Raw genomic sequence first — 24457 nt, 5'->3', positions numbered from 1 at the left:
GTGCTGCGTTTGTTGTGCCTGGAAGCCAAGAACCGGTCCTGCCCGCCTTTCAGCTCTGCGGTCACAGGCCGATCAGTGGCTAACCCCGCTCAATTTGACAGTTGGTAAAGTGGTGTGCAATAATGGTGCCAATCCGCTGAGCGCACTGAAACAGGGCAAAATGACACACGTTCCGTGCATGGCACACGTCCTGAACTTGGTCGTGCAGCGATTCGTTGTCAAATACCCTGGGGTCCAGGATTTCTTGCGGCAGGCCAGGAAAATCTCTGGCCATTTCAGAAGATCTTACACTGCCATGGCTCGCCTTGCTGACATTCAGCGGCAACACAACCTACCCGTCAGACGTCTTATTTGTGAAAGCCCGACGCGCTGGAACTCCACCTTGTATATGCTTGATAGGCTGCTCCAGCAGAAACGTGCAGTTAACGACTACCTGTACGAACTCTGCGGCAGGACAGGTTCTGGGAGCCTGTTTTTTTTTTTTTTTGTTTTTTTTTCCACCGCGCCAGTGGCTGCTCATGCCAGGGCGCCATCAGTGACATTGTACCTTTTTGCCTTCTTTCTGGAGCATACATTGCGTTGTGTCATTGATCAAGCCGTCGAGGAGCAGGAGCTGGAAGATGAGGAAGTAGCAATGCTGGATGAATTCCCAGGGGGGGCTACTCCATCTGAGACAAGTCAACAACAGGAGTCTGAAGAGGAGTCTGAGGAGGATGGTGCCGGGGCGGATGAGGAGGAGCAAGAAGAGCATGCTTTAAACCTTTCTGGGATCCCTGGTGTTGTCCGTGGATGGGGGGAGGAGAACGAGGACGACATTATCCTGGATGATGAGCAGGAGCCAGGGCGCTCCACCGCTTCCAGTTTAGTGCAAATGGGGGCCTTCATGCTCCAGTCTTTTAAGAGGGACCCCAGTATAAAAAGCATAAAGGGCAAGGACCAGTACTGGGTGGCAACGTACTTAGACCCCTGGAAATGGCGGAAATGTTACCACCATCACAGAGGGCTGTCAGAATGCAGCACTTTCAGGACTTCGAGAAATGCTGCATTCTGCTTTTGCGGGCGCTGGCAGAGGAATTTCCACTCACAGAGAAACAGTTGTGGGTAACAATCCAGCAGCACCTGCAAGAAGAGGGCGGTTTGAAGATGTGTTGGTCAATTCTGATATGAGATCATTCTTTCAGCCGACCCATCGACAGCTGTCCTTCGGATCCAGCATCATGGAACGCCTAGACCGTCAGGTGTCCGACTACATAGGGTTAACGGCCGATGTGGACGCTCTGAGAAGTGATGAACCCCTGGACTACTGGGTGGGCAGGCTTGACCTCTGGCCAGAGCTGGCACAATTTGCCATGGAATTCAACACATGTGACCAGTAGACCATGTTTGATTCAAATTCCTCATGACAGCCCACAAGTATTCGCCACCACCCATAAAAATTCATGGTCCTGTCTTAGGTAAATACAGCGGCATAAAAGGCCTTTTATGTCCGTTGAGTACCTAATTTTTGGGGCCTGTACTGGCCGACACGTACTTCTGTATCCGGTAAATGCCTAATGTACCTCCAGCCACAGAATACAAAGTTCTTTGCTGTCAGGTAAATGCCTGTTGGCTCATTTTTGGGGCCTGTACTGGCCGACACTTATTTATCCTGTGAATGCCTAATTTTTCTGACTGGAATTGAAAATGAATGGGTCTGTAAACGTTCCGCTAAATTGTGGAAAGGATGCGGACCCATTTTACAGAGGTGTGAATGGACCCTATATGTATTTGACATGTATTTACCAGCTGCTGTCAGTTCTGGCCGAGCTATTACACTAAAACAGAGCAATATTACAAAAAACTAAATACACGTTATAACTGTATAAACGATTTATATAATTTGTTGGAAAAGTTGCCTTAAAAAAATAAAATATTCTAATAGCAGGAGCATCTCCTGCACCTCCTCCATGGCCTGGCGTTGCCTCTCCTCCATGGCCTGGCGTTGCCTCTCCTCCATGGCCTGGCGTTGCCTCTCCTCCATGGCCTTCATCCGCTCCTAAATGGTCCTCATATCCTGGTGGTGCTCCTTCTGCATTTTGGCCATTTTGGTCTTCAATGTCTTGATTACTGTTTAAAAAAAAATAATACGAACATAATATGAACTTTATGATCGCTTGCTATTACACCTTCTTGTGATAAAATTTGTCCAAACAAAAGCCTTTTTGGAGAGTTTTAAATTTTTGTTTTGAAGGGTGTCCACCTGAGGGGTTAGTTGGTATGATATTTTTATACAGCTGGTTGTTACAGACGTGGCAAGACCTAATATGTTTCCTTATTTTTATTTTTTTTTGTTATTTCTGTTTTACACAATAAAAGCATCGTTGAACCAAAAATTATTCATGTTTTAGTGTCTCCATAGTTTGAGAGCCATATTATTATTTTTATTTGGCGATTTTCTAATGTTAGGGTTTCATTTTTGGCCAAATTAAATGACCGATTGTTACTATTTTGGGGTGCATATGCTTTTTTGATAGCTTGGTGTTGCACTTTTAGTGATGTTAGGTGACTAAATTTGTATATATATATTTTTTTTATTGTTTCTATTTTATTTTTATTTTTACAGTGTTCACCTGAGCGGTTAGATCATAGGATATTTTTATAGAGACAGTCGATGTGTACACGGCAGTACAAAATATGTCTGTCTATTTTTTACCTTTTTTATTTAATTTTTTTTAAATTTAAAGTTTTTATACACATTGACAATTTAAATCTCAATACGTTAGTGATATTTATGATGATTATATAGTTAGTGATATTTCAGTACAGTATAATTTTATTTGTTAGTGATGGGTCTATAGAGTTTAATATTTATTAAGTTAATGGATTTTAATGTAGATTAAAGAGTTATTGTCCAGTGTTAATTGTATTACTATAGTGTATGCTGTCCCCCTCATTGTTGGCCCTGTTAATGTACATGTTATGGATACATAATCATATTGCTATGTGCACATATTTACCCTCCTGGCTGGGGCTGGTGATCGCCTCCTCTTCCTCCGAGCCATGAGATGGGGCGGTGCTGGAGGGTCCAGCACTTTCCACCTCCTTCACTTCTCCCACATCTAGTGGGGGTGGCTCAATAGGCTGGGAGGGTCCGGCCTCATCCTCCTCTTCAACCTCCACCACCACCACAGCCTCCACTGATTGCCTTTTCCGAATGGAGGGAATAGGAACTTCTGTGATCACAAAATGTTCATATTTTAGATAAACAACTCAGAAATCTTAACAACATTAGATATAAAGAAATTCCAGTATGGATGGATCTACAGTTGCAAGAAAAAGTATGTGAACCCTTTGAAATGATATGGATTTCTGCACAAATTGGTCATAAAATGTGATCTGATCTTCATCTCTGAGACTCCCAATGAATGTGTTAGTTTATTGTTCCCTTTGTTCTATTGTGTTAGTGATGGGATTAAGAAGTATTTTATTTTTTGTTTAACCTGTTTACTAGGTATAGCAGTGGTACTATACACCCAAAAATGTTTTAATTTCACCATAAAATGTAACTGACAAAGTAGTGAAATTATATAAAATAAAACACGGGAAAAAAAAATGGATTTATGAGGTGGAGTACCATATGGAGTAGGAGTTTGAGGAGGCGGTGGACGTAGCAGAGTAGGTGGAAGCGGCGGTGGAGGAGGACGAGGTAGCCAACACAGGTTTTTGGTTTTAATTTAATTTTGTAAAATTAAGGTACACTCCAAAAGAGTGTGAAATATCCAAAATACAAAAAAGAGCAATTGCGCTGCAGTATAACAATGGCTGCTTAGTGCCGGTATACCTGTCTATTCTGCGCTAGGTATGGACAAGTCCTGAGGGATCCATGCCTGGTTCATTTTAATGAACGTGAGCTGTCCACATTGGTTGTGGACAGGCGGCTGCGCTTGTCTGTGATGATGCCCCCTGCCGTGCTAAACACACGTTCAGATAATACACTGGCTGCAGGGCAGGCCAGCACCTCAAAGGCGTAAAGGGCAAGCTCAGGCCATGTGCCCAATTTGGAGACCCAGAAGTTGAAAGGGGAAGACCCGTAATTCAGTACGTGTAGGGGTGTGCACACATACTGTTCCACCATGTTGGTGAAATGCTGCCTCCTGCTAAGACGTTCCATATCAGCTGGTGGTGCTGGTTGTTGTGGCGTGCTGACAAAGCTTTTTCACAGTTTAGCCATGCTAACCCTGCCTTCTGAGGTGCTGGCGGTGCCCCAGCTGCGTTGGCGACCTCTTCCTCGTCCTCTGCCTTCGCCTTGTGCTTCCACTGTGCTACCGCTGGCGGGTGGGAATGCCACCAGCAGTGCGTCTACCAGCGTGAGCTTGTACTCGCGCATCTTACGATTACGCTTCAGTGACGGAGTTAAGGACGGTACGTTGTCCTTGTAACGGGGATCCAGCAGCGTGGCCACCCAGTAATCAGCACAAGTTAGAATGTGGGCAACTTGGCGGTCGTTGTGGAGACACTGCAGCATGTAATCGCTCATGTGTGCCAGGCTGCCCAGAGGCAACGAAAAGCTGTCCTCTGTGGGAGGTGTATCGTCTGTGTCCTCTGTATCTCCCCCCCCCCCCAGCCACGCACCAGTGATGTCCATGAGCTGGTCTGGGTGCCCCCCTGCTGTGAACATGGTTCCTCCTCCTCCTCCTGAACTGTGCCCTGGCTGGACAATTGTGTACCTTGGGTTTGTGGGTGCAGGAACCCACCCTCGGAGCCACTTGGGAATGACTGGCCGGAAACCCTACAAAATGATCCCTCTTCTTCCTCCTCCGCCTCCTGTGCCACATCCTCTTCCATCATCGCCAGCTGTGTTTTTTCAAGGAGGCATAGAAGTGGGATAATAACGCTGAGAACGGCGTTATCGGCACTGGCCATGTTGGAGTACTCGAAACAGCGCAACAAGGAACACAGGTCTTGCATAGAGGCCCAGTCATTGGTGGTGAAGTAGTGCAGTCACTTTATGCAGCAGCTCTGACATGGGGTAATTTTTAAGGAATCTCTGCACCACCAAATTCAGCACATGCGCCAGGCAAGGGATGTGCGTCCAACCGGCTGGTCCCAGAGCTGCTACGAGGTTTTTCCCATTATCACCACCAGGCCGGGCTTGAGGCTCACTGGCACAAACCACTCATCGGTCTGTTGTTCAAGGCCTGTCCACAGCTCCAGCGCGGTATGGGGTTTGTCCCCCAAACAGATACGTTTTAAAACTGCCTGCTGTCGTTTACCCCTGGCTGTGCTGAAGTTGGTGGTGAAGGTGTTACGCTGACTGGGTGAGGAGCTGGTAGAGGATGAGGAAGCAGAGTAGGAGGAGGAAGCAAGAGGAGGCAAACTGAAGCGCCCTGCAATCCTCGGTGGTGGAAGGACACGCGCCAAACTGCTATCGGCCTCAGGCCCAGCCGCCACTGCATTTACCCAGTGTGCTGTTATGGAGATAGAACAGCCCTGACTGTGCTTACTGGTCCACGTATCCGTAGTCGGGTGCACCTTGCCACAGATGGTGTTGCGCAGTGCACACCTGATTTTGTCCCCTACTGTAGGGAAGGGACGGCTCGCCTTGAAAAGTAGTGGCGGCTGGGCATGACGTACTGTGTGACAGCCACCGCCATAAGGCCTTTAAAACTATCCGTCTCCACCAGACGGAATGACAGCATTTCAAAGGCCAGTATTTTAGATTTCAGGGCTAGGAATCGCTGGTGGGTAGGGGGTACTTCCTCTTCCTCTCCAGTGTTTGGTATATGGATAGCTGAACGCTTCCGTGGGACATTGTGGAGATGCTTGGTGACCCAGGTGTTGATGTTGCTGGCAGATCCTCTGTTTGTGGGGTGCCAGGTGGCACTGTCACTCCAGAGGTGGATGAAGAGGCCGCGACTGCAGCAGAAAAGGAAGCAGGAGGAGCCAGAGACCTTTCTTGGTTTTTGAGGTGTCTACTCCACTGCAGCTCGTGCTTTGCACTTAAATGCCTGGTCATGTAGGCTCAGGTTGAGAACGTTTATGCCTCGCTTCAGGCTCTGATTGCACAGCGTGCAAACCACTCGTGTCTTGTCATCAGCACATTGTCTGAAGAACTGCCACACCAGGGAACTCCTTGGAGCTGGTTTTGGTGTGCTCGGTCCCTTGCTGCAGTGGGCAGTAGGAGGCGTACTGTCTAGAGGACGGCCGCTCCGCTTTTGCACCCTGCTCCCTCTTCTGCTGTGCTGGTAGCTCTGTGCGACCACCGCCTCTTCCTCTGAACTACATAGGTCACTCGCATGACCTTGATTCCATGTGGGGTCGAGGACCTCATCGTCCTCCACATCATCTCCCACCCAGTCTTCACCCCTACCTTCCTTGTCGGTCTGCACACTTTCGAAGTTGGCACCTGAGACTGCTGCATGACTTGGGGCTCAGACTGCTTGGCTGATTTGCAAGGGGGTGAGGTGAAAGACTGATGGACATCGGCTGCAGGTGCCAACTGTGGTCTTTCAGCAGGAGACTGGGTGGGAGACAATGTGAAGGAACTGGATACACTGTCACCAACCAAATGTACTATCGCCTGTACTTGTTCAGGCCTCACCATTCGTAGAGCAGCATTAAGCCCGACCAAATACCGCTGCAGGTTTTGTCGCCTACTCACACCAGAGGAAGGGGTTTCACTTGTGCGTGTAGCTGGCACAGATCGACCACATCCTCTCCCTGCAACAGGAGCTCCACCAGCAGTACCACGACCTGGACCACATCCCTTATTTGACGCTCTTCTCATATTTTTCGTATTTAGGATCTTGCCCTAAATGAGTGTTTAATAGTAGAATAGAACGACAGTATGTTAAGGGAGTATCTCACACGGCCTGAACCAGTGTAGGCCTGAAGTAAATATCTTTGCACAAAATGGCTGTATTTCAAATGGCTGTATTTCAAATCCCTGAATCAAACCCCTGTATGTAGAGGGAGTATCTCACATGGTCTGAACCACTGTAGGCGTGAAGTAAATATATATTTGCCCCAAATGGCTGTATTTCAAATGCCTGATTCAAACCCCTGTATGTAGGGGGAGCATCACACACAGGGCAGGTGCAAGGATTTTTGCCAACACAAGCAAAGCTACATTTTGGTGCCCCCCCCCCTTCCCTCTCCTCGCAGCTCACCTGGCCCTGGTCCCGTCTGCAGCAGCTGGCTTCCTGGCCTGGTATCTTCTCTCTGCTTCAGACAATCGCTGGTTTGAGGACCAACATTTTTCGCCCTATGAGGCTTAGGTTTTAGAGGAGGATAATAAGAAAAAAATATTTTCCATTACACCTCAGGTCAGACCAGCAATCAGACCCCCATTGTTAATCAGACCCCATTTCAGACATCACCCCCCATCAATCAGCCCCCCATGTCAGCCATTAGCCCCCATCCATCATGCCTCCATGTAAGCCATCATGCCCCCATGTCAGCCATCAGCCCCCCATGTCACATTTCTCCCCCTCCATGTCACATTTTTCCGCCCTCCCCCAGGGTGCGCCCTAAGGCAGACTGCTTGGTCTGCCTTATGGTAGCACCGGCCCTGATCACACAGGGCCTGAACCAGTGTAGGCCTGAATTCAATATTGGTGCACCAAATGGCGGTATTTAAAATCTCTGAATGTAACCCAAATGTATTAAGGGTGTATCTCACAATGACCTCTGCATCAAAGGCTGCCAATGAAATTTTTGGTGCCCAAACGAGTGTTTGTTTAACAACTGAATTTGACAGCAGTATATAAGCCTGTAATTTCACACGTGCTGATGCTGCAAGGCCTGAAAATAGTGTTTTTTGTCAAAGTGTGTTTTTCAAACCCCTGAAAATGATGGGTGTATTTTTAGCTTAAATTTCACACTGACTAATACAGATGTTGTAGATTGCCAGAAAAGTCTTTTTTTGGTAACCGAATATGAAAGCTGTATATATTAAACTTGAATTTAATATATATAGATCTGGAAAATACTTTTTTTATTTTATTTTTAAAGTGTGTTTTTCAAACCACAGAAAATGATGGGTGTATTTCTACCTTAAATTGCACACTGACTAATACAGATGTTGTAGTTTGCCCCAAAAAATGGTGATTTGCAATGTCCCAAAAGCTCAGATGCAGTGCTGGTGCACTGAGCTTGCTTAAAAAGGCCGCCACCGCCACCCACATAACTAACAGAATTATAAAAGTGTTTTTTGTTTTTTTTTTGGTCAATGGCCTCAGGGTAAAACGATTGTGCCCTGCACCCACACAACAATTTCTCTGTACAGTCGTAGCCAAAGGTTTTGAGAATGACACAGATATTCGTTTTCACAAAGTTTGCCGCTAAACTGCTTTTAGATCTTTGTTTCAGTTGTTTCTGTGATGTAGTGAAATATAATTACACGCACTTCATATGTTTCAAAGGCTTTTATTGACAATTACATGACATTTATGCAAAGAGTCAGTATTTGCAACTTCTGGGCCAATTCCTGACTGATAGCAACCCATTCTTTCATAATCACTTCTTGGAGTTTGTCAGAATTAGTGGGTTTTTGTTTGTCCACCCGCCTCTTGAGGATTGACCACAAGTTCTCAATGGGATTAAGATCTGGGGAGTTTCCAGGCCATGGACCCAAAATATCAACGTTTTGGTCCCCGAGCCACTTGGTTATCACTTTTGCCTTATGGCACGGTGCTCCATCGTGCTGGAAAATGCATTGTTCTTCACCAAACTGTTGTTGGATTGTTGGAAGAAGTTGCTGTTGGAGGGTGTTTTGGTTCCATTCTTTAGTCATGTCTGTGTTTTTGGGCAAAATTGTGAGTGAGCCCACTCCCTTGGATGAGAAGCAACCCCACACATGAATGGTCTCAGGATGCTTTACTGTTGGCATGACACAGGACTGATGGTAGCGCTCACCTTTTCTTCTCTGGACAAGCCTTTTTCCTGATGCCCCAAACAATCGGAAAGAGGCTTCATCGGAGAATATGACTTTGCCACAGTCCTCAGCAGTTCATTCACCATATTTTCTGCAGAAGATCAATCTGTCCCTGATTGTTTTTTTGGGAGAGAAGTGGCTTCTTTGCTGCCCTTCTTGACACCAGGCCATCTTCCAAAAGTCTTCGCCTCACTGTGCGTGCAGATGCGCTCACACCTGCCTGCTGCCATTCCTGAGCAAGCTCTGCACTGGTGGCACTCCGATCCCGCAGCTGAATCCTCTTTAGGAGACGATCCTGGCGCTTGCTGGACTTTCTTGGACGCCCTGAAGCCTTCTTAACAAGAATTGAACCTCTTTCCTTGAAGTTCTTGATGATCCTATAAATTGTTGATTGAGGTGCAATCTTAGTAGCCACAATATCCTTGCCTGTGAAGCCATTTTTATGCAATGCAATGATGGCTGCACGCGTTTCTTTGCAGGTCACCATGGTTAACAATGGAAGAACAATGATTTCAAGCATCACCCTCCTTTTTAATAGGTCAAGTCTGCTATTTTAACCCAATCAGCCTGACATAATAATCTCCAGCCTTGTGCTCATCAACATTCTCACCTGAGTTAACAAGATGATTACTGAAATGATCTCAGCAGGTCCTTTAATGACAGCAATGAAATTCAGTGGAAAGTTAGTTTTTTGGGATTAAGTTAATTTTCATGGCAAAGAAGTGCAGTACGCCGACCTGCAGGGTATTGCGATGTGAGGTCACGGTTAATAGGCATACGAGGGTTGCTCTGGGTTACTCAGTTTGTAGGGAGACCCTGGGCAGGCGTAGAGCAGTGATGGAGAGGCTGGCACAGAAGTCCTCTGGGGCACTCTTGGTATGTAGGGACCAGACCTGATGTTGGGTGAGGTGCCCTGAATGTTACAGGTGTTTAATGTGCCTGGGGCAAGGTCCCTTTAAGATTTGTGACGCCAGTGCCTGTAATGGTGGCACACCGATTTATAGTAGTAATAAGTGAGGAACACGATGTTGAGGTGAACCAAACTTCTTTTACTGGAAACGGTTAACTTTATACAGTCTTTCGTAAAGTTCCAGGTACAGCAGTAGTAATAAGCAGGTTTTAAATATATGGCAGGTACAATGTTCTTTGCAAGATACTTAGAGGGTAAAACAACACTTACAGACCAGGCTGCACTATTCCTCAGAACTCCTGGCTGTCTCAATCCCAAGGCCCGTATGCCCTAATGCTGGCTTTATCCTTGGTAGCAAACTTCCTCAGGTATTTATCCTTGCTTTGGGGTAAATCTTTCTGCCCTCCAGCTTAATTGTCTAGCTGGAATAATGACTCTGCTCTGCTTGGTGGGAACTTGGTTTCTCTCAGGAGGCAAACCCTTCTCCTGGGGAAAATCTTCTGAGCTAACTCTGGCTCAGGAACTTCAGGCTGACAAGACTCTTGGACTACACTGACTCTTACCTGTCTGGGCCTAACTATATATATAATTAGGGGCTCCCTATTTCCCTCTAATGTCTAGGAGGAGGAGCTACACCCTAACAGGCCTGATACACAGACAATAGGAAAATACACGTAAAACATCATATCCCTTACAATGGTCATATTAACCCTTGTGTAGTGCCCACATTTGCCTAGTGGGACACTACATAAGGACGATGCAATTCATCTGATCACTCTTCATAACATTCTGGATTATATGCAAATTGCTATTATAAAAACTTAAGCAGCAACTTTTCCAATTTCCAATATTTATGTAATTCTCAAAACTTTTTGCCACGACTGAAGATCGCTGAGTTAGATTCTCTCGTATTCTCTCCCTGAAATCACAAGTCCAGCAGCATCCTCTCCCTACACTTGTAACAGCAGAGTGACGTGCAGCGCTACGTGACTCAAGCTTATATAGGGCCTGGGTCACATGCTGCTCTGGCCAATCACAGCCATGCCATTAGTAGGCATGGCTGCGATGGCCTCTTGGGGCAAGTAGTATGACGCTTGTTGATTGACTTCTGTTCAGCTTTTCAAAAAGCACAGAACGCCGAACCCAAGCTTTTAGGGAAATGTTCAGGTTCAGGTCCGGGATCCAGAAAACCTAAAGTTCGGTACGAACCCGAACTTTACAGTTCGGGTTCGCTCAACCCTAGTCCTCGGTCCATAGCCCGTAGGAAGGAGTCTAGCCCTCAGGCTTCTACTGCAGACACAGTGATGGTTCAGTCCGTCACTTGTCTGGCACAAAGCCAACACATCACACAAAGAACACCACCCCCACAATGAAACATGGTGGTGGCAGTATCATGCTGTGGGGATGTTTTTCAAAAGCCGGGACTGGCAAACTGGTCAGAGCTGAGGGAATGATGGCTGGTGCTAAATACAGGGATATTCTTGAGCAAAACCTGTCCTACTCTGTATGTGATTTGAGGCTAGGACAGAGGTTCACCTTCCAGCAGGACAATGACCTCAAGCAACACATGACTGGTTTAAGGGGAAACATGTAAATGTGTTGGAATGGCCTAGTCACAGTCCAGATATCAATCCAATAGAAAATCTGTGGTCAGACTTAAAGATTACTGTTCACACGTGCAAACCATCCACTTGGAAGGAGCTGAATCAGTTTTGCAAGGAGGAATGGGCAAAAATCCCTGTTGTAAGATGTGGCAACTGCTCATAGAGACTTATCCAAAGCGACTTGGAGCTGTGATTGCAGCAAAAGGCAGCTCTACAAAGTATTGACTTTAGGGGGTGAATAGTTCTGCACATTGACCTTTTCTGTTATTTTGTCCTATTTGTTGTTTGCTTTACAATTAACAAAAGGTCTAAGTTGTGGGCATGTTCTACAAATTAAATGATGCAATTCCTCAAACAATCAATGTTAATTCCAGGTTGTGAGACAACAAAAAAAAAAGAACGAAGTCAAGAGGGGGGGTGAATACTTTTGCTTAGCACTGTATACAATACAGAGTGTTGGCAAAACATACAAAAGTTACAAAAGTTATTTATACATCTACCTGTGCATTTTCGTCCCGCATTCTATTTATAAACCATTTTTTGAGACCTGTTTGAGACCCGTTTTGCGGCAGATCACAAATGCCAGCTCCCGCACAATCCGTTGCTTCTCGGCGTGGAACCTGGTGCGTTCATATCCCCACCCCAACATCCGCTGCAAGATAAAAATGCAAGCATATAATCCCAATTTTTAACAATAATAGTATTTAAAATACTTTACTCAAGTAAACTGCAAAAAGTATTTAATGCTTAAAAGAGGAAATATTAGATTTAGGCCGCCTGCACCCGGCCTTCTGTCCTGCAGAGTGGACGAGCGTGTTGGTTGCTATGACGACGTGTGCTTCTGGCAATCACCGCTGTACTGTGATACAGTTGTATGATCTATAAAAGTGTATTACTGTACAGCGGTGCTGGTAAGAAGCGCACGGCATCTTAGCGAATTAGCAACCAATGACGCCGTGCGCTTGTCCACTCTGCAGGACATCAGCCTTGGTTTTTACGGTCCGTAGTTGTGAAAAAACACGCCCGTGTGCATGTGGCCTAACTGTTACGGTTAGAAGATGGGATTGTATTACGACTGTATGTGGGCTAGGTCTGAGCTATCAGATACTGTCCAGCTAAGCAGAGATGTACCTGTCTAGTGAAGTGTCGTTACAGTATGGGGTGTACAGCTGGTTCGCCTCCCCAGGATGCACCCTGGGTAACTCTAAATGAACAAGCAAATGCTGGCGGTCAGACAAAGAAAGCTTCTCCTGAGTCCTGACCAACAGGACACAAATTCTAATCTATAGACTGTGTGTGTGTGTGTGTGTGGTATATAGTGTGTGTGCGGTATATAGTGTGTGGCATGACAATGGATGTGCCATGTGCATGTGAAATATATTTGTATGCCTTCCATACAAATATGCTACTAACCTAGTGGGTGTGATGTCACAGGAATACTTAGTGCAACAATCACTAATATCTAGTGAGATCTTATAAAATGTGAACACTCTTTATGCATATAAAGCGATGGTTCAGACATGCAGGTGAAATGTAATCAAATACACTACTTTAATGTAAGATTACTTGCAGTCACCAGGAGTCCTTCCTCTTCGTCGCTGAACTTGGTTCCAACCATCGCATCCATTGAATTGTTAGTTGCAAACCAGTTGCTGTAGGCCACGTCTTCCTAGCGCATGTGCTCTTGCGATTAATACTTTGCCGAAATTTCGCCAATAAAAAAATAATACTTGTAGATCGCAGATTCGCTTAATACTCTGGTATGTCAGTGTCGGTGTCCATGTTGTGGGACTATGTGTGCACATCTAGTAAGTATTTTGTGGCTGCAAATATGACCTGGAGGTTTTTCAGGTTCTCCTGCCATTATTAAGAATGGGACCTGCGTTCGCGAACCATCCCAGCAGATGGTCGGCCATCACTATCTATTACTCTGTAATTCCTCTAGCGCCGTTCTATGGAAACAGTCGGTTTAAAGAGCACACCAAATGCTTCAAATAACTTTTTTATTAGGTTCAACTGTTCTTCATTTAACACTGCAGCAGATAGTCCATGTACATAACACATGTTGAAAAGATATTACAAAATGGCGGATATGATTAGGATGGTGGTTCAACTGTTCAATCTTGTCATTCAACATAAAATGGTGGATATATTTCTCTCGAGTATCTGTACTCTCACTTTAAGTTATTTAAGCACTTTATGATCTCACTATATCTGAGGTCTAACTAATAGTTCTGCTTGCTCAACTTGGTTTGCAGTATGCAATTGCTGATGATCTGGTATGAGCAGTTCGCAGTTTGTATGCAATTTGTTTGGAATCTGGTTTGTATGCTTGCAGATTGGTGGAACTGTAAGTAAACACATATATAACTGGTTCAGTATACAGTTCTAATCACAATACTAATAATATGAACGTTATATAACTGTTCTAAATACCTATTTTGGCCTCTTGTTCCCATAAAACTGGACTCTGACTGGAACATTGTGTCTATTCAGCTCCTCTCTCTGGTGAGTAATGATTCCAGCAGTTCCTGCTAGGTGAATTCCCAGACAGGCTGTGTGTGAGGCTGGCTGTGATTGCTCTAGACTTCTGCCCAGCAACAACATATTAACACTATGCTTTCTGTTGTTTCTGCTGTGTCACTGAGCTTACCTTTCATTTTGTAATGTATCTTAAAGGCATATTATCTTTTTCTGCTTCTGTGAACACAAAATATAACAGTTATGACATCCAAAACATGATTTCACAGTAAATAACTCTGCTTTTGTCTTTAACACATAAAGAGGAGAACTGTATTAAGGCTATTGGCAGGTCTAGCTGTATACACATATAAGCTATACAAGCAACCTAGGACATGTCTTAGCTGGCCAGCTACACATACACATAGCTTCCTCCTTTCATCTTCCAAAGGAGCTCAGAAAAATGAAAGGTGGAGTCTGATTGGTTGCTATGGGCAGCTAAGCCAGTTCTACTTTACACCAGTTTTGATAAATCTCCCTTTGTCTGTACCAGAAGTTTCAAGAAAAGTGAACATCAATTATAGCATCAGAGCAGGCCACACGGTAAGGGCTCATGCACATGACTGCATATTGGGCCTGCGTCCAATCCACAATATTTGCAGATCTCACACAAACCCATTTGTGTCTTATTGCCTGCTAAAAAATTTGGACAGGACACGGATGTCATCCGTCTGGATCCATGCCATTCAGCCCACTGAGTAAACATGTCCTATTCTTGTCCATTTTGTGGGCAAGAATAGGCATTTCTACAGTATAGCCCGCAGAATGGGTACATGGTCGGTATCCGTATTTTTCAGATCAATGGTTTTCAGACCGCAAAACTGCAACGGCTGTGTGCATGAGCCCCTATCAGGCAGTGCGGCCAACCGAGAATCTGCCCGGCAAGGCAGACCGCCAATGTGGGCCTACCTGTGGGTGCTGCAGTGGTAGATTTAGAGTAGGGACCCACTGAATAGAAGCCACCTTGAGTGGGACTATGCAATTTAAAATATATACGGTACTAAGGCCTATTGCACACGACCATATTATCCCCCGTGGCCGCATACGGCGGGTCTGCAATACACCGGTTGTGTGCATTCCGCATCACGGATGTGGACCCTTTCACTTCAATGGGTCCGAAAATCCAGAGATGCAGTGTGGAATGGAAGGGAACCACAGAACGGAAGCACTATGGAGTGCTTCTGTGGTGTTCTGTTCTGTGCTTCCATTCCGCAAAATGCTAGAACTTGGCCTATCTTTTTGTGGGACGGATAGATCGCGGACCCCATTCAAGTGAATGTGGTCGTGATTCGCAGGCAGCATATGTTTGTGTGCAAGAGGCCTAAGGGGCACATTTATTAAGAATGGGGTTTTAGGAGCCGGTCTTAATAAAGCCCTATAGCTGGAGGTGGATCCGCCAAAGTTAAGGCGCCTGCCTTTTCATTACTTCAGCGGTGGATCAGGCAGTTCGAAATGTAAGACCGCTTCCGAACTGTCTTACATTTAGACCTTTTTCTACATCTGAAACAGGAGTAAAAAATGGTAAATGAGGCGAGTGTGCCGGCCCTTCCCCACCCACATCACACCCACAAGCCCTGGTTTAGACCTCGTGTGAGCAGGGAAAAGTCGCAGATGGCGACAATACTAACCATTGCGCCGCCATCTGCACCTGAAATACACCTAATATAGGCGTATTTCAGGATAATAAATTACCCCCTAAGTCCCTTGTATCCACTTTTATAAATGATGCTGAGAAGCAATAGATCGATGCATGACATGTGGATGTGACAGCCGTGTCTTTTCTGCCACAGTCTCACAGTATTTTGGTTTTCTGTGGAATTACCATTGGTGTGTAATCAGGAGGCTCAAATTTTTCATAAAGTTTTAGGGCTCATCCACATGACTGAAACGGCTCCTGCAAACGGCGGGTCCGCAATATACAGGCGCCGACCATGTGCACTCCATGCTGTGGATAAGCGCCAATTGACTTGAATGGTTCAGTGATGTGCAAGATACAGCGAAAGATAGGACATGTCCTATTTTCTGCAGAGTGGAGGCATGGATCGGAAACGCTAAGAAATGCTTTTGGGTCCGTGCTTCCGCACTGCCAAAGATGGATCTTTTGCCGTATTTTGAAGATTATGGACCCATTGAAGTAAATCGCGCAATATGGGATTGACATGGCCAGCGCGGGTGCATTGCGGACCGCTATTAGCAGTCCACAGCACAAGCTCAGAGCCATTATAGTCGTATTAATAAAGTAAGCCATGTACTGTAACGGTGTGTACCAGCCCCATAAATGTGGCGATGACCTGGATTACGACCTTTGCCTAGATACAGGGTGTAGAAGTAGTAGAAGTTCCATCTTAAAGGGGTTGTGCAGTTGGGTTCGTGTTGAAGACCTAACCTCAGGATACATCATTAATATCAGATTGGTGGGAGTCCGTCACCCACCAACACCCTCCACCCCCTCCCCCAGCAGTTAATTTTGAGGGGGAAGCAGCGCTCGCACGAACACCGCTTCCTCTGCCAACAGCTGATTGACGGGAAGTCCTAGGAGTCAGACCTCCACCAATCTAATGTTGATGACCTATCTATAGAATTAGTCCTCAATATGTGCCCACTGCACAGCACCTTTAATAGACCCAAAGGCTCAGGAAGACACCAGTTTTATAAATGGTACATGTTCGTGGGGGGGGGGGGAATCCTCTTATAGATTCTGCATTGGCGCCCAGGAGCTTTGTTAGACCTCTGGGCCTTTTTTGACGCTATCTGCCACAGACACTATGGGGGTCATTTATAATTTCAGATCATTTTCATGGCACTGGTTTTGCATTGGTTGGTTACACCAAATTTCTGAAACAGCACACAGCAATAATATACAGGTCCTTCTCAAATAATTAGCATATTGTGATAAAGTTCATTATTTTCTGTAATGTACTGATAAACATTAGACTTTCATATATTTTAGATTCATTACACACCAACTGAAGTAGTTCAAGCCTTTTATTGTTTTCATATTGATGATTTTGGCATACAGCTCATGAAAACCCAAATTTCCTATCTCAAAAAATTTGCATATTTCATCTGACCAATAAAAGAAAAGTGTTTTTAATACAAAAAAGGTCAACCTTCAAATAATGATGTTCAGTTATGCACTCAATACTTGGTCGGGAATCCTTTTGCAGAAATGACTGCTTCAATGCGGCGTGGCATGGAGGCAATCAGCCTGTGGCACTGCTGAGGTGTTATGGAGGCCCGGGATGCTTCGATAGCGGCCTTAAGCTCATCCAGAGTGTTGGGTCTTGCGTCTCTCAACTTTCTCTTCCCAATATCCCACAGATTCTCTATGGGGTTCAGGTCAGGAGAGTTGGCAGGCCAATAGAGCACAGTGATACCATGGTCAGTAAACCATTTACCAGTGGTTTTGGCACTGTGAGCAGGTGCCAGGTCGTGCTGAAAAATGAAATCTTCATCTCCATAAAGCTTTTCAGCAGATGGAAGCATGAAGTGCTCCAAAATTTCCTGATAGCTAGCTGCATTGACCCTGCCCTTGATAAAACACAGTGGACCAACACCAGCAGCTGACATGGCACCCCAGACCATCACTGTCTGTGGGTACTTGACACTGGACTTCAGGCATTTTGGCATTTCCCTCTCCCCAGTCTTCCTCCAGACTCTGGCACCTTGATTTCCGAATGACATGCAAAATTTGCTTTCATCCGAAAAAAGTACTTTGGACCACTGAGCAACAGTCCAGTGCTGCTTCTCTGTAGCCCAGGTCAGGCGCTTCTGCCGCTGTTTCTGGTTCAAAAGTGGCTTGACCTGGGGAATGCGGCACCTGTAGCCCATTTCCTGCACACGCCTGTACACGGTGGCTCTGGATGTTTCTACTCCAGACTCAGTCCACTGCTTCCGCAGGTCCCCCAAGGTCTGGAATCGGTCCTTCTCCACAATCTTCCTCAGGGTCCGGTCACCTCTTCTCGTTGTGCAGCGTTTTCTGCCACACTATTTCCTTCCCACAGACTTCCCACTGAGGGGCCTTGATACAGCACTCTGGGAACAGCCTATTCGTTCAGAAATTTCTTTCTGTGTCTTACCCTCTTGCTTGAGGGTGTCAATGATGGCCTTCTGGACAGCAGTCAGGTCGGCAGTCTTACCCATGATTGTGGTTTTGAGTAATGAACCAGGCTGGGAGTTTTTAAAAGCCTCAGGAATCTTTTGCAGGTGTTTAGAGTTAATTAGTTGATTCAGATTATTAGGTTAATAGCTCGTTTAGAGAACCTTTTCATGATATGCTAATTTTTTTAGATAGGAATTTTGGGTTTTCATGAGCTGTATGCCAAAATCATCAATATTAAAACAATAAAAGGCTTGAACTACTTCAGTTGGTGTGTAATGAATCTAAAATATATGAAAGTCTAATGTTTATCAGTACATTACAGAAAATAATGAACTTTATCACAATATGCTAATTTTTTGAGAAGGACCTGTATGTGGTGTGAATGTAGAAGTGGACCAGGGGGTTGCCTGGTGTAGGTTGTCACTTTTGCAAAAGTCGCACATAGTAAATGAGCCATAATCCAGGTCTAATCTCACATTTAGCTCTTAAACATAGACCACTGGTGTGGTGGCGAGGAACACGAAATGCAGCAAAATTTACCAATTGTAAGGGTTGCCATAACTTTCAACTATCTATAACTATGAAATGCTTGATTTAAAGGAATGTTGCCCGTTTGCAAGTGACAGAGCAGCCATCCCCTGGAGGAGCGATAAGACAGATACTTGTGCTGAGGACAAGAAACTCAAGAACAGCTCATTCACTGCTCTCCTCCTCGCTGCTCAGGAAGAAAGATGGAGACTGCAATGAGAAGCCTTCTGTCAGATAACAGCAGATATGTTGAGTCCTTCCGCCTCTTCCTTAAGAATTCCACTGAGCACCAGTGCATGCAGCAGTTTATAGAGACCAGGCTGCCGGACGTCATCTCCAGGTAAGTCACCCTCACTTTATAGACAAGCAAGTCCCATTATTCTGACCACCAGATAATATCTAGAATAACCACTGTGTGCAGCACGGACCGCAGCTAGACGGGGTGGGGGTGACTCCATAAGGTTCTGGTTGGTTGTCACATGTATCCAGGGCCATCTTTACCAAGGGGCTAAAGGGGCAGCTGCCCTGGGCCCAGTTGCTCCTGGGGGGCCCAAGGCAGCTGCCTCTTGAGCCCTGCTAGCTACTGCCCCGGGTGTCAGGCTGTCGGCTACACAGGCATCATGATCGTACTGTGTTAATGATCTTAATTCTAGGACCTTAATGAGTTTTGCTCTAGGACCTTAATGACATCATTACCATGTGACCAGTAACCTAGCAATTACTGGTCACATGGCTATGAGGTCATCACAGGTCCTGTGGAGTGTTGCAGAAGTTAACTGTGGAGCTTTTTTGTGTAAAGATTACATCAGAAAAAGGTGACAGGGGCTGTTATGTTAATATACTGTAAACTACTGTATAGTGGGGTGCTGTATATTGTGTGGTGGGCTATATATTGTGTGGTGGGCTGTATACTGTGGGGGGGGCCTGTATACTGTGTGGTGGGCTGTATACTGTGGGGGGCCTGTATAGTGTGGGGGGGCCTGTATAGTGGGGGGGAGTGCTATACTGCTGTACTGTATAGTGTGGGGGGCTGTATACTGTGGGTGCGGTATAGTGTGGAGTGCTATACTGCTGTACTGTATAGTGTGGGGGGCTGTATCGTGTATAGTTTTGGGTGCTGTATACAGTGAGGTGTTGTATACCGTGAGGTGCTGTATACTGTGGGCTGCTATACTGCTCTACTATATACTGTGGGGTACTGTATAGTGTGGGGTGCTAAACTGCATACTGTGTGGTGCTGTATACTATAGGGTGCTATACTGCATACTGTGGGGTGCTGGGGTGCACTGTAACACTAGGGTGAGCCGAGCCCTGGTCTCCTTCCTGCAGAGCGGTGCCCACTTCCAGCCTGAGCCCAGCTGCCCAGAACACTAATCCTGAGCCACTGGAGTCTTCAGAACTGGAAGTATTTACAGTCATTCACTGGACTCTACCAGATGTGTGGATTTCTTGTGTGTGTGTTGTGGTGGAGGGCATGCTAAGGTGTGGGAAGGCGGGATCCAGGGGGCCCAAGTAAATTTTTGCCCAGGGTCCAATCAATATTAAAGACGGCCCTGCATGTATCTGGAGCCATGCTGACTACAGAGCATCCCACAGCTGCTGGAGGGGACGTGGGGGGGATCGATGGAGAGAACAGGACCATCCAGGTGGCCCCACAGATGCTCAGTTGGGTTCAAGTCTGGGGAAGGGGGCTAGGGAAGTACTTGGAAGTCTAGGTCATGTTCTTCCAACTAATATCGGACATTTCTAGCAATGCGACATGTAGCAATGCGACTTGTCTTGCTGGAAGATCCTATCCACCCCAGGGACAGAAATCAGCATGTATGGGTATACGTGATCTGCAAGTATGGATTCTTACCAAAATCGGGTGAGATAACTGGCCCAGAGAATGTCAGGAAAACCTTCCCCCAAACCATGAAGCTGCACCCACCAGCTTGTGCTCTTCTAGTAAAGGGTGGAGGGTGTTTGTTCTCTGATATTTCTCTCCTGACAAGCCAACGTCCATCCGTTCCATGAAGCAGAAAATGTGACTCATTGGAGAAGACAACCCTTTACCAATCAGTAGAGGTCCAATTCTGATATTGCCATGAAAAATTAAGCCTTTTCTGTTGATGCAGCTTCGTTATCAGAGGTGCAGTGACGTCCGTCTGCTCTGGATCCCCATAACTAGTGGCCCCTGTTCATTTTGGTGGTGAGCTTCTCCATTGTAGCGTGTTGGTCCCACGTCTCCATTTTTCAGTCCAGGGCTTGTTTACTTCCTCACCGTCACGGGCGTCGTCACCTGATCCTCTTCAGCCAACTGCTGATTTCGACAACTATGTGTCTCTTGTGGACAGCTGTTGGCTAAGGAGGATCAGGTAACCATGACCATGCCAGGGAGGAAGTAAACAAGCCCTGGACTAGAAGATGGAGGCGTAGGATCAAGTGCAGAGTGGCGGGGAGCAGGTAAGGATGATCCTTTCAGTAGCAGAGGCAGGCTGCCGACACCTGTTAGAAATTATGTATTCCCCAATAACCAATATAAACCTTTTTTCTATGGCTGACCCTTACAGAAAATAAGTATGAACAACTTAGTACCATAGTGAATGGGACTGAGATGCAAAACTAAAAGTGTGGCACTGTGCCTGGTACAATACGAAGGGGACATAGTGCTTGCTGGAGCACCTTCATCAGCTGATGGCTAGTGGTGCTGTAGACTTTTATCCCACTGATCTTAAATGGATGGCCTATCCTAACACTAGGTCTTCAGTTTTTCTAGTCCAGAATAACACAAGTTATGCCTCTAGGTATTCTTGGATTGTGTATATCAACCAGTATCTGTTTTCCAGTATAGGGGATGGAAAGACGACCATCAATGTCCTTGGAGTAGGAAGTGGATCGGGTAAGAACAATGTTAGTGCTGTAGAGTCATTGTAACGTCTGTGTACAGGGCAGAAATCGGAAGACCACATGTAGTAGTGAATATAATGGTCAATGGACAAATGGAGTTACATGGGTTACCAGAAACTGCTGCAAGTGAAAATATTGAACCAAAATCTAAAAGGGCAGTAGTAAAATATAACTTTTAATAATTAATCAAAAAGGCCCAAAATGTAACCATGAAGCCGCACTAATTGGGCAATAAACATCACAAAATCCATGTCGGATACGTGTATATTAAATCGGTATACTATAGTATATACATTGCTTACCCAAATTAATGTGTAGGGAAAGGTAGACAGAACCAGCGTCCACACCATTTAAATCTCGTCCTCACACATAGATGAACTGGGCTTCAGTTGTTTTCAATCCTCAAACACGTCGCCCCTTCATCATCTGATTTGATAGTGTAGTGTTTCAGACGACAGTGAAGAGCGAGAACCCTATCGATATTGATTTAAAAGGGTGCTAAGAAACCTACCCATTTATTTATTTATATAGCCCAAAACTTATCAGGGGAATATGGGGCTAATGCAACCTAGAGTGGGAAGCAAAGAAAAAAACTAAAATAAATATATGTGTGTGTTTTTAAAACGGGAGGTAATCCAGCCACCCATTCTCACCAGTCAGGGCAGCCGTTAGACCTCTCACTCACGTCTATATGGGATAGTCTATTCCTGGAATAGTAGTCCTGAGGGCGTGTAAGCTCGCACCTCCAGTAGTGTTCACCCGTAAACGATATGGGTATTATGACATAGGGTAAAAAGCCACTATAGGTGTGTGGCATCCCCTATCCAGTGTGGCGTCATAGCAATCAGGCGCCGTAGCGCACCTCCTTTTCAATTCAATCTCCGCCCACCAGTCCTGAAGTCACCCCACATTCGTGTGCAGGGTCATCGCGCACGTGGGGAGAGTCACATGGAATTGTAACATGCGTCCGGGGAGGAGGGCGGGGACTATTTAGTCAGTTACGCCTAGTCCCGCCTACTCCCAGGTCCTGAAAGATCATTATGCCACCAAGCATCTGTCGGGTGCCGCCCCCTCCCAGGTCCTGGAAGGTCAACACCTCACTTGTAAACACAGATCATGCCAGTACCAGCAAGGGGCATCACCACGATAACAATCTATCATAAGTCATTACAAATGGTTAACCTATTGAGGCATTTTATTTATCTAATCCCTTATATGGGTATTGTCCTTCAAGGGACAAACGATCAATAGATGCAAGAAACAATTGCAAATAGACATTCAAAGCTGGTTTTTCACCATGTCATATCAAAGAGCACATGAAAAAAAATAAAGATATATATGTTCTAAATAACAACCAAATAACAACCAAAATTCAGTTGTTCATTGAGGCCATGGGGGTTGGACGTATCAAGCTCAAAAATCCAACGGCATTCTCTTTCCAAGATGCGTCTATATTAATTACCTCCTCGTATGTGTTTTTGGACTCGTTTAATACCTGTAAATTTGAGCACCATCAATCGTCCACTATGCCCATCGCTGTGCCCCTGAACTGGTGGAAGTGTGATGATATTGGCATCAGGGCTGTTGAATTTTTCTTGAAGGCCAGAGGGCAACAATTTTTGCCCCATAATCCATTCGTATTGGAACTCCTGAGATTTATTCTCACCAGAAACTTTTTTCTCTTTTTAGCAACAAACACTTCCATCAGCTCCGGGGCACAGCGATGGGCTGGAGAATGTTGGAGAATGTTGTCCTGTGGTCCCGCTTCATAGATGACATTTTTGTCATATGAAGCAGGACCAAGGCTGATTTTGAAGATCTTGTGACAAAACTTAATGTCAATCAGATCAATCTTCACTTCACTTCTGTAATAGTAGAGGATAAATTACCTTTTCTTGATGTCCTAATCTCAAAAAACTGTTGGGGAGGACTCAATACTACCATTTATCGTAAACCCACTGCCACAAATTCACTACTTAGGTGGGAGAGTAACCATCCAACTTCATTGAAGCGTGGGATCCCAAACGGACAATATCTAAGATTGAGACGGAATTGTACCGATCTAAGAGAATTTAAAAAACAAGCTAGGGACCTGAGAAATAGAACTTTATGCGCTGCGTATCAACATGCGCTATCAGAAACGCGCACAACACTATTACATCTAAGAAGTGAGAATAAAAGTGATAGGTCCAATATTATTAGAATAATAGGGACCTATGATGCTGCAGCGGACGAGGTTAGGTGAGTTTTTGGTCATCATTGGGAGATATTGCTAGTGGACCCTGATCTTAAAGGGGTTATCCAGGTTCAGAGCTGAACCTGGACATACCTCCATTTTCACCCAGGCAGCCCCCCTGACATGAGCATCGGAGCAGTTCATGCTCCGATGCTCTCCTTTGCCCTGCGCTAAATTGCGCAGGGCAAAGGCATTTTTCTGAGTTCCGGTGACGTACCGGGGCTCTCTATGGGGCTGACAGGAAGCCCGGTGACGTCACCGGCACTGATGGGCGGGATTTGGCTCTGCCCTAGCCAGTAAAACGGCTAGGGCAGAGCTAAAGCCCGCCCCTCAGAGCCAGTGACGTCACCGAACACACCGCTGGGCGGAAGTTACCGCCCGGCAGTGTGTTATTGAAAACACAAGAGCCTGTGCCCTGCGCGATCTAGCACAGGGCACGGGAGCGCATCGGAGCATGAGATGCTCCGATGCTAGGCTCAGGGGGGCTGCCGGGGTGAAAATAAGGGTATGTCCGGGTTCAATTCTGAACCCGGACAACCCATTTAAGGAGGTCCTTAAGCCCAGACCAGCGATCACTTATAGAAGGGGAAAAATTTGAGAGACCATATGGTACATAATCACTATGTCCCACTTGAGAGACCATGCAACTGGCTGGAGAACCCGATCAGGGGTTGTTTTAGATGTGGGAATTGCAGTTTTTGTTATTTTTTATTTTTTATTTTTTTTTTTTTTTATAAGACCAGGAAGAAGCTTC

At 45.7% G+C, this 24457-nt stretch overlaps 1 protein-coding gene across 5 annotated transcripts in view; it reads left to right on the top strand.

Annotated features, from left to right (window-relative positions):
- LOC122945627 (histamine N-methyltransferase-like) overlaps positions 1–24457 on the top strand; it is an 88518-nt gene that overhangs the window by 48757 nt on the left and 15304 nt on the right. For 3 of the 5 annotated variants that reach the window (XM_044304742.1, XM_044304745.1, XM_044304744.1), the window contains exons 2-3: positions 18651–18918; positions 21407–21459. In XM_044304742.1, the coding sequence (XP_044160677.1) occupies positions 18782–18918; positions 21407–21459 (190 nt within the window). In that variant the 5' untranslated portion in view covers positions 18651–18781. Of the gene's footprint in view, positions 1–13924; positions 13937–18650; positions 18919–20945; positions 21024–21406; positions 21460–24457 lie in introns of those variants that run through there. The other 2 variants (XM_044304743.1, XM_044304747.1) reach the window with 2 other exon arrangements.

This window comes from Bufo gargarizans, chromosome 8, assembly GCF_014858855.1.
Source record: "Bufo gargarizans isolate SCDJY-AF-19 chromosome 8, ASM1485885v1, whole genome shotgun sequence".
Lineage (NCBI taxonomy): Eukaryota > Metazoa > Chordata > Amphibia > Anura > Bufonidae > Bufo > Bufo gargarizans.
This window is presented reverse-complemented; position numbering and strand designations above follow the sequence as displayed.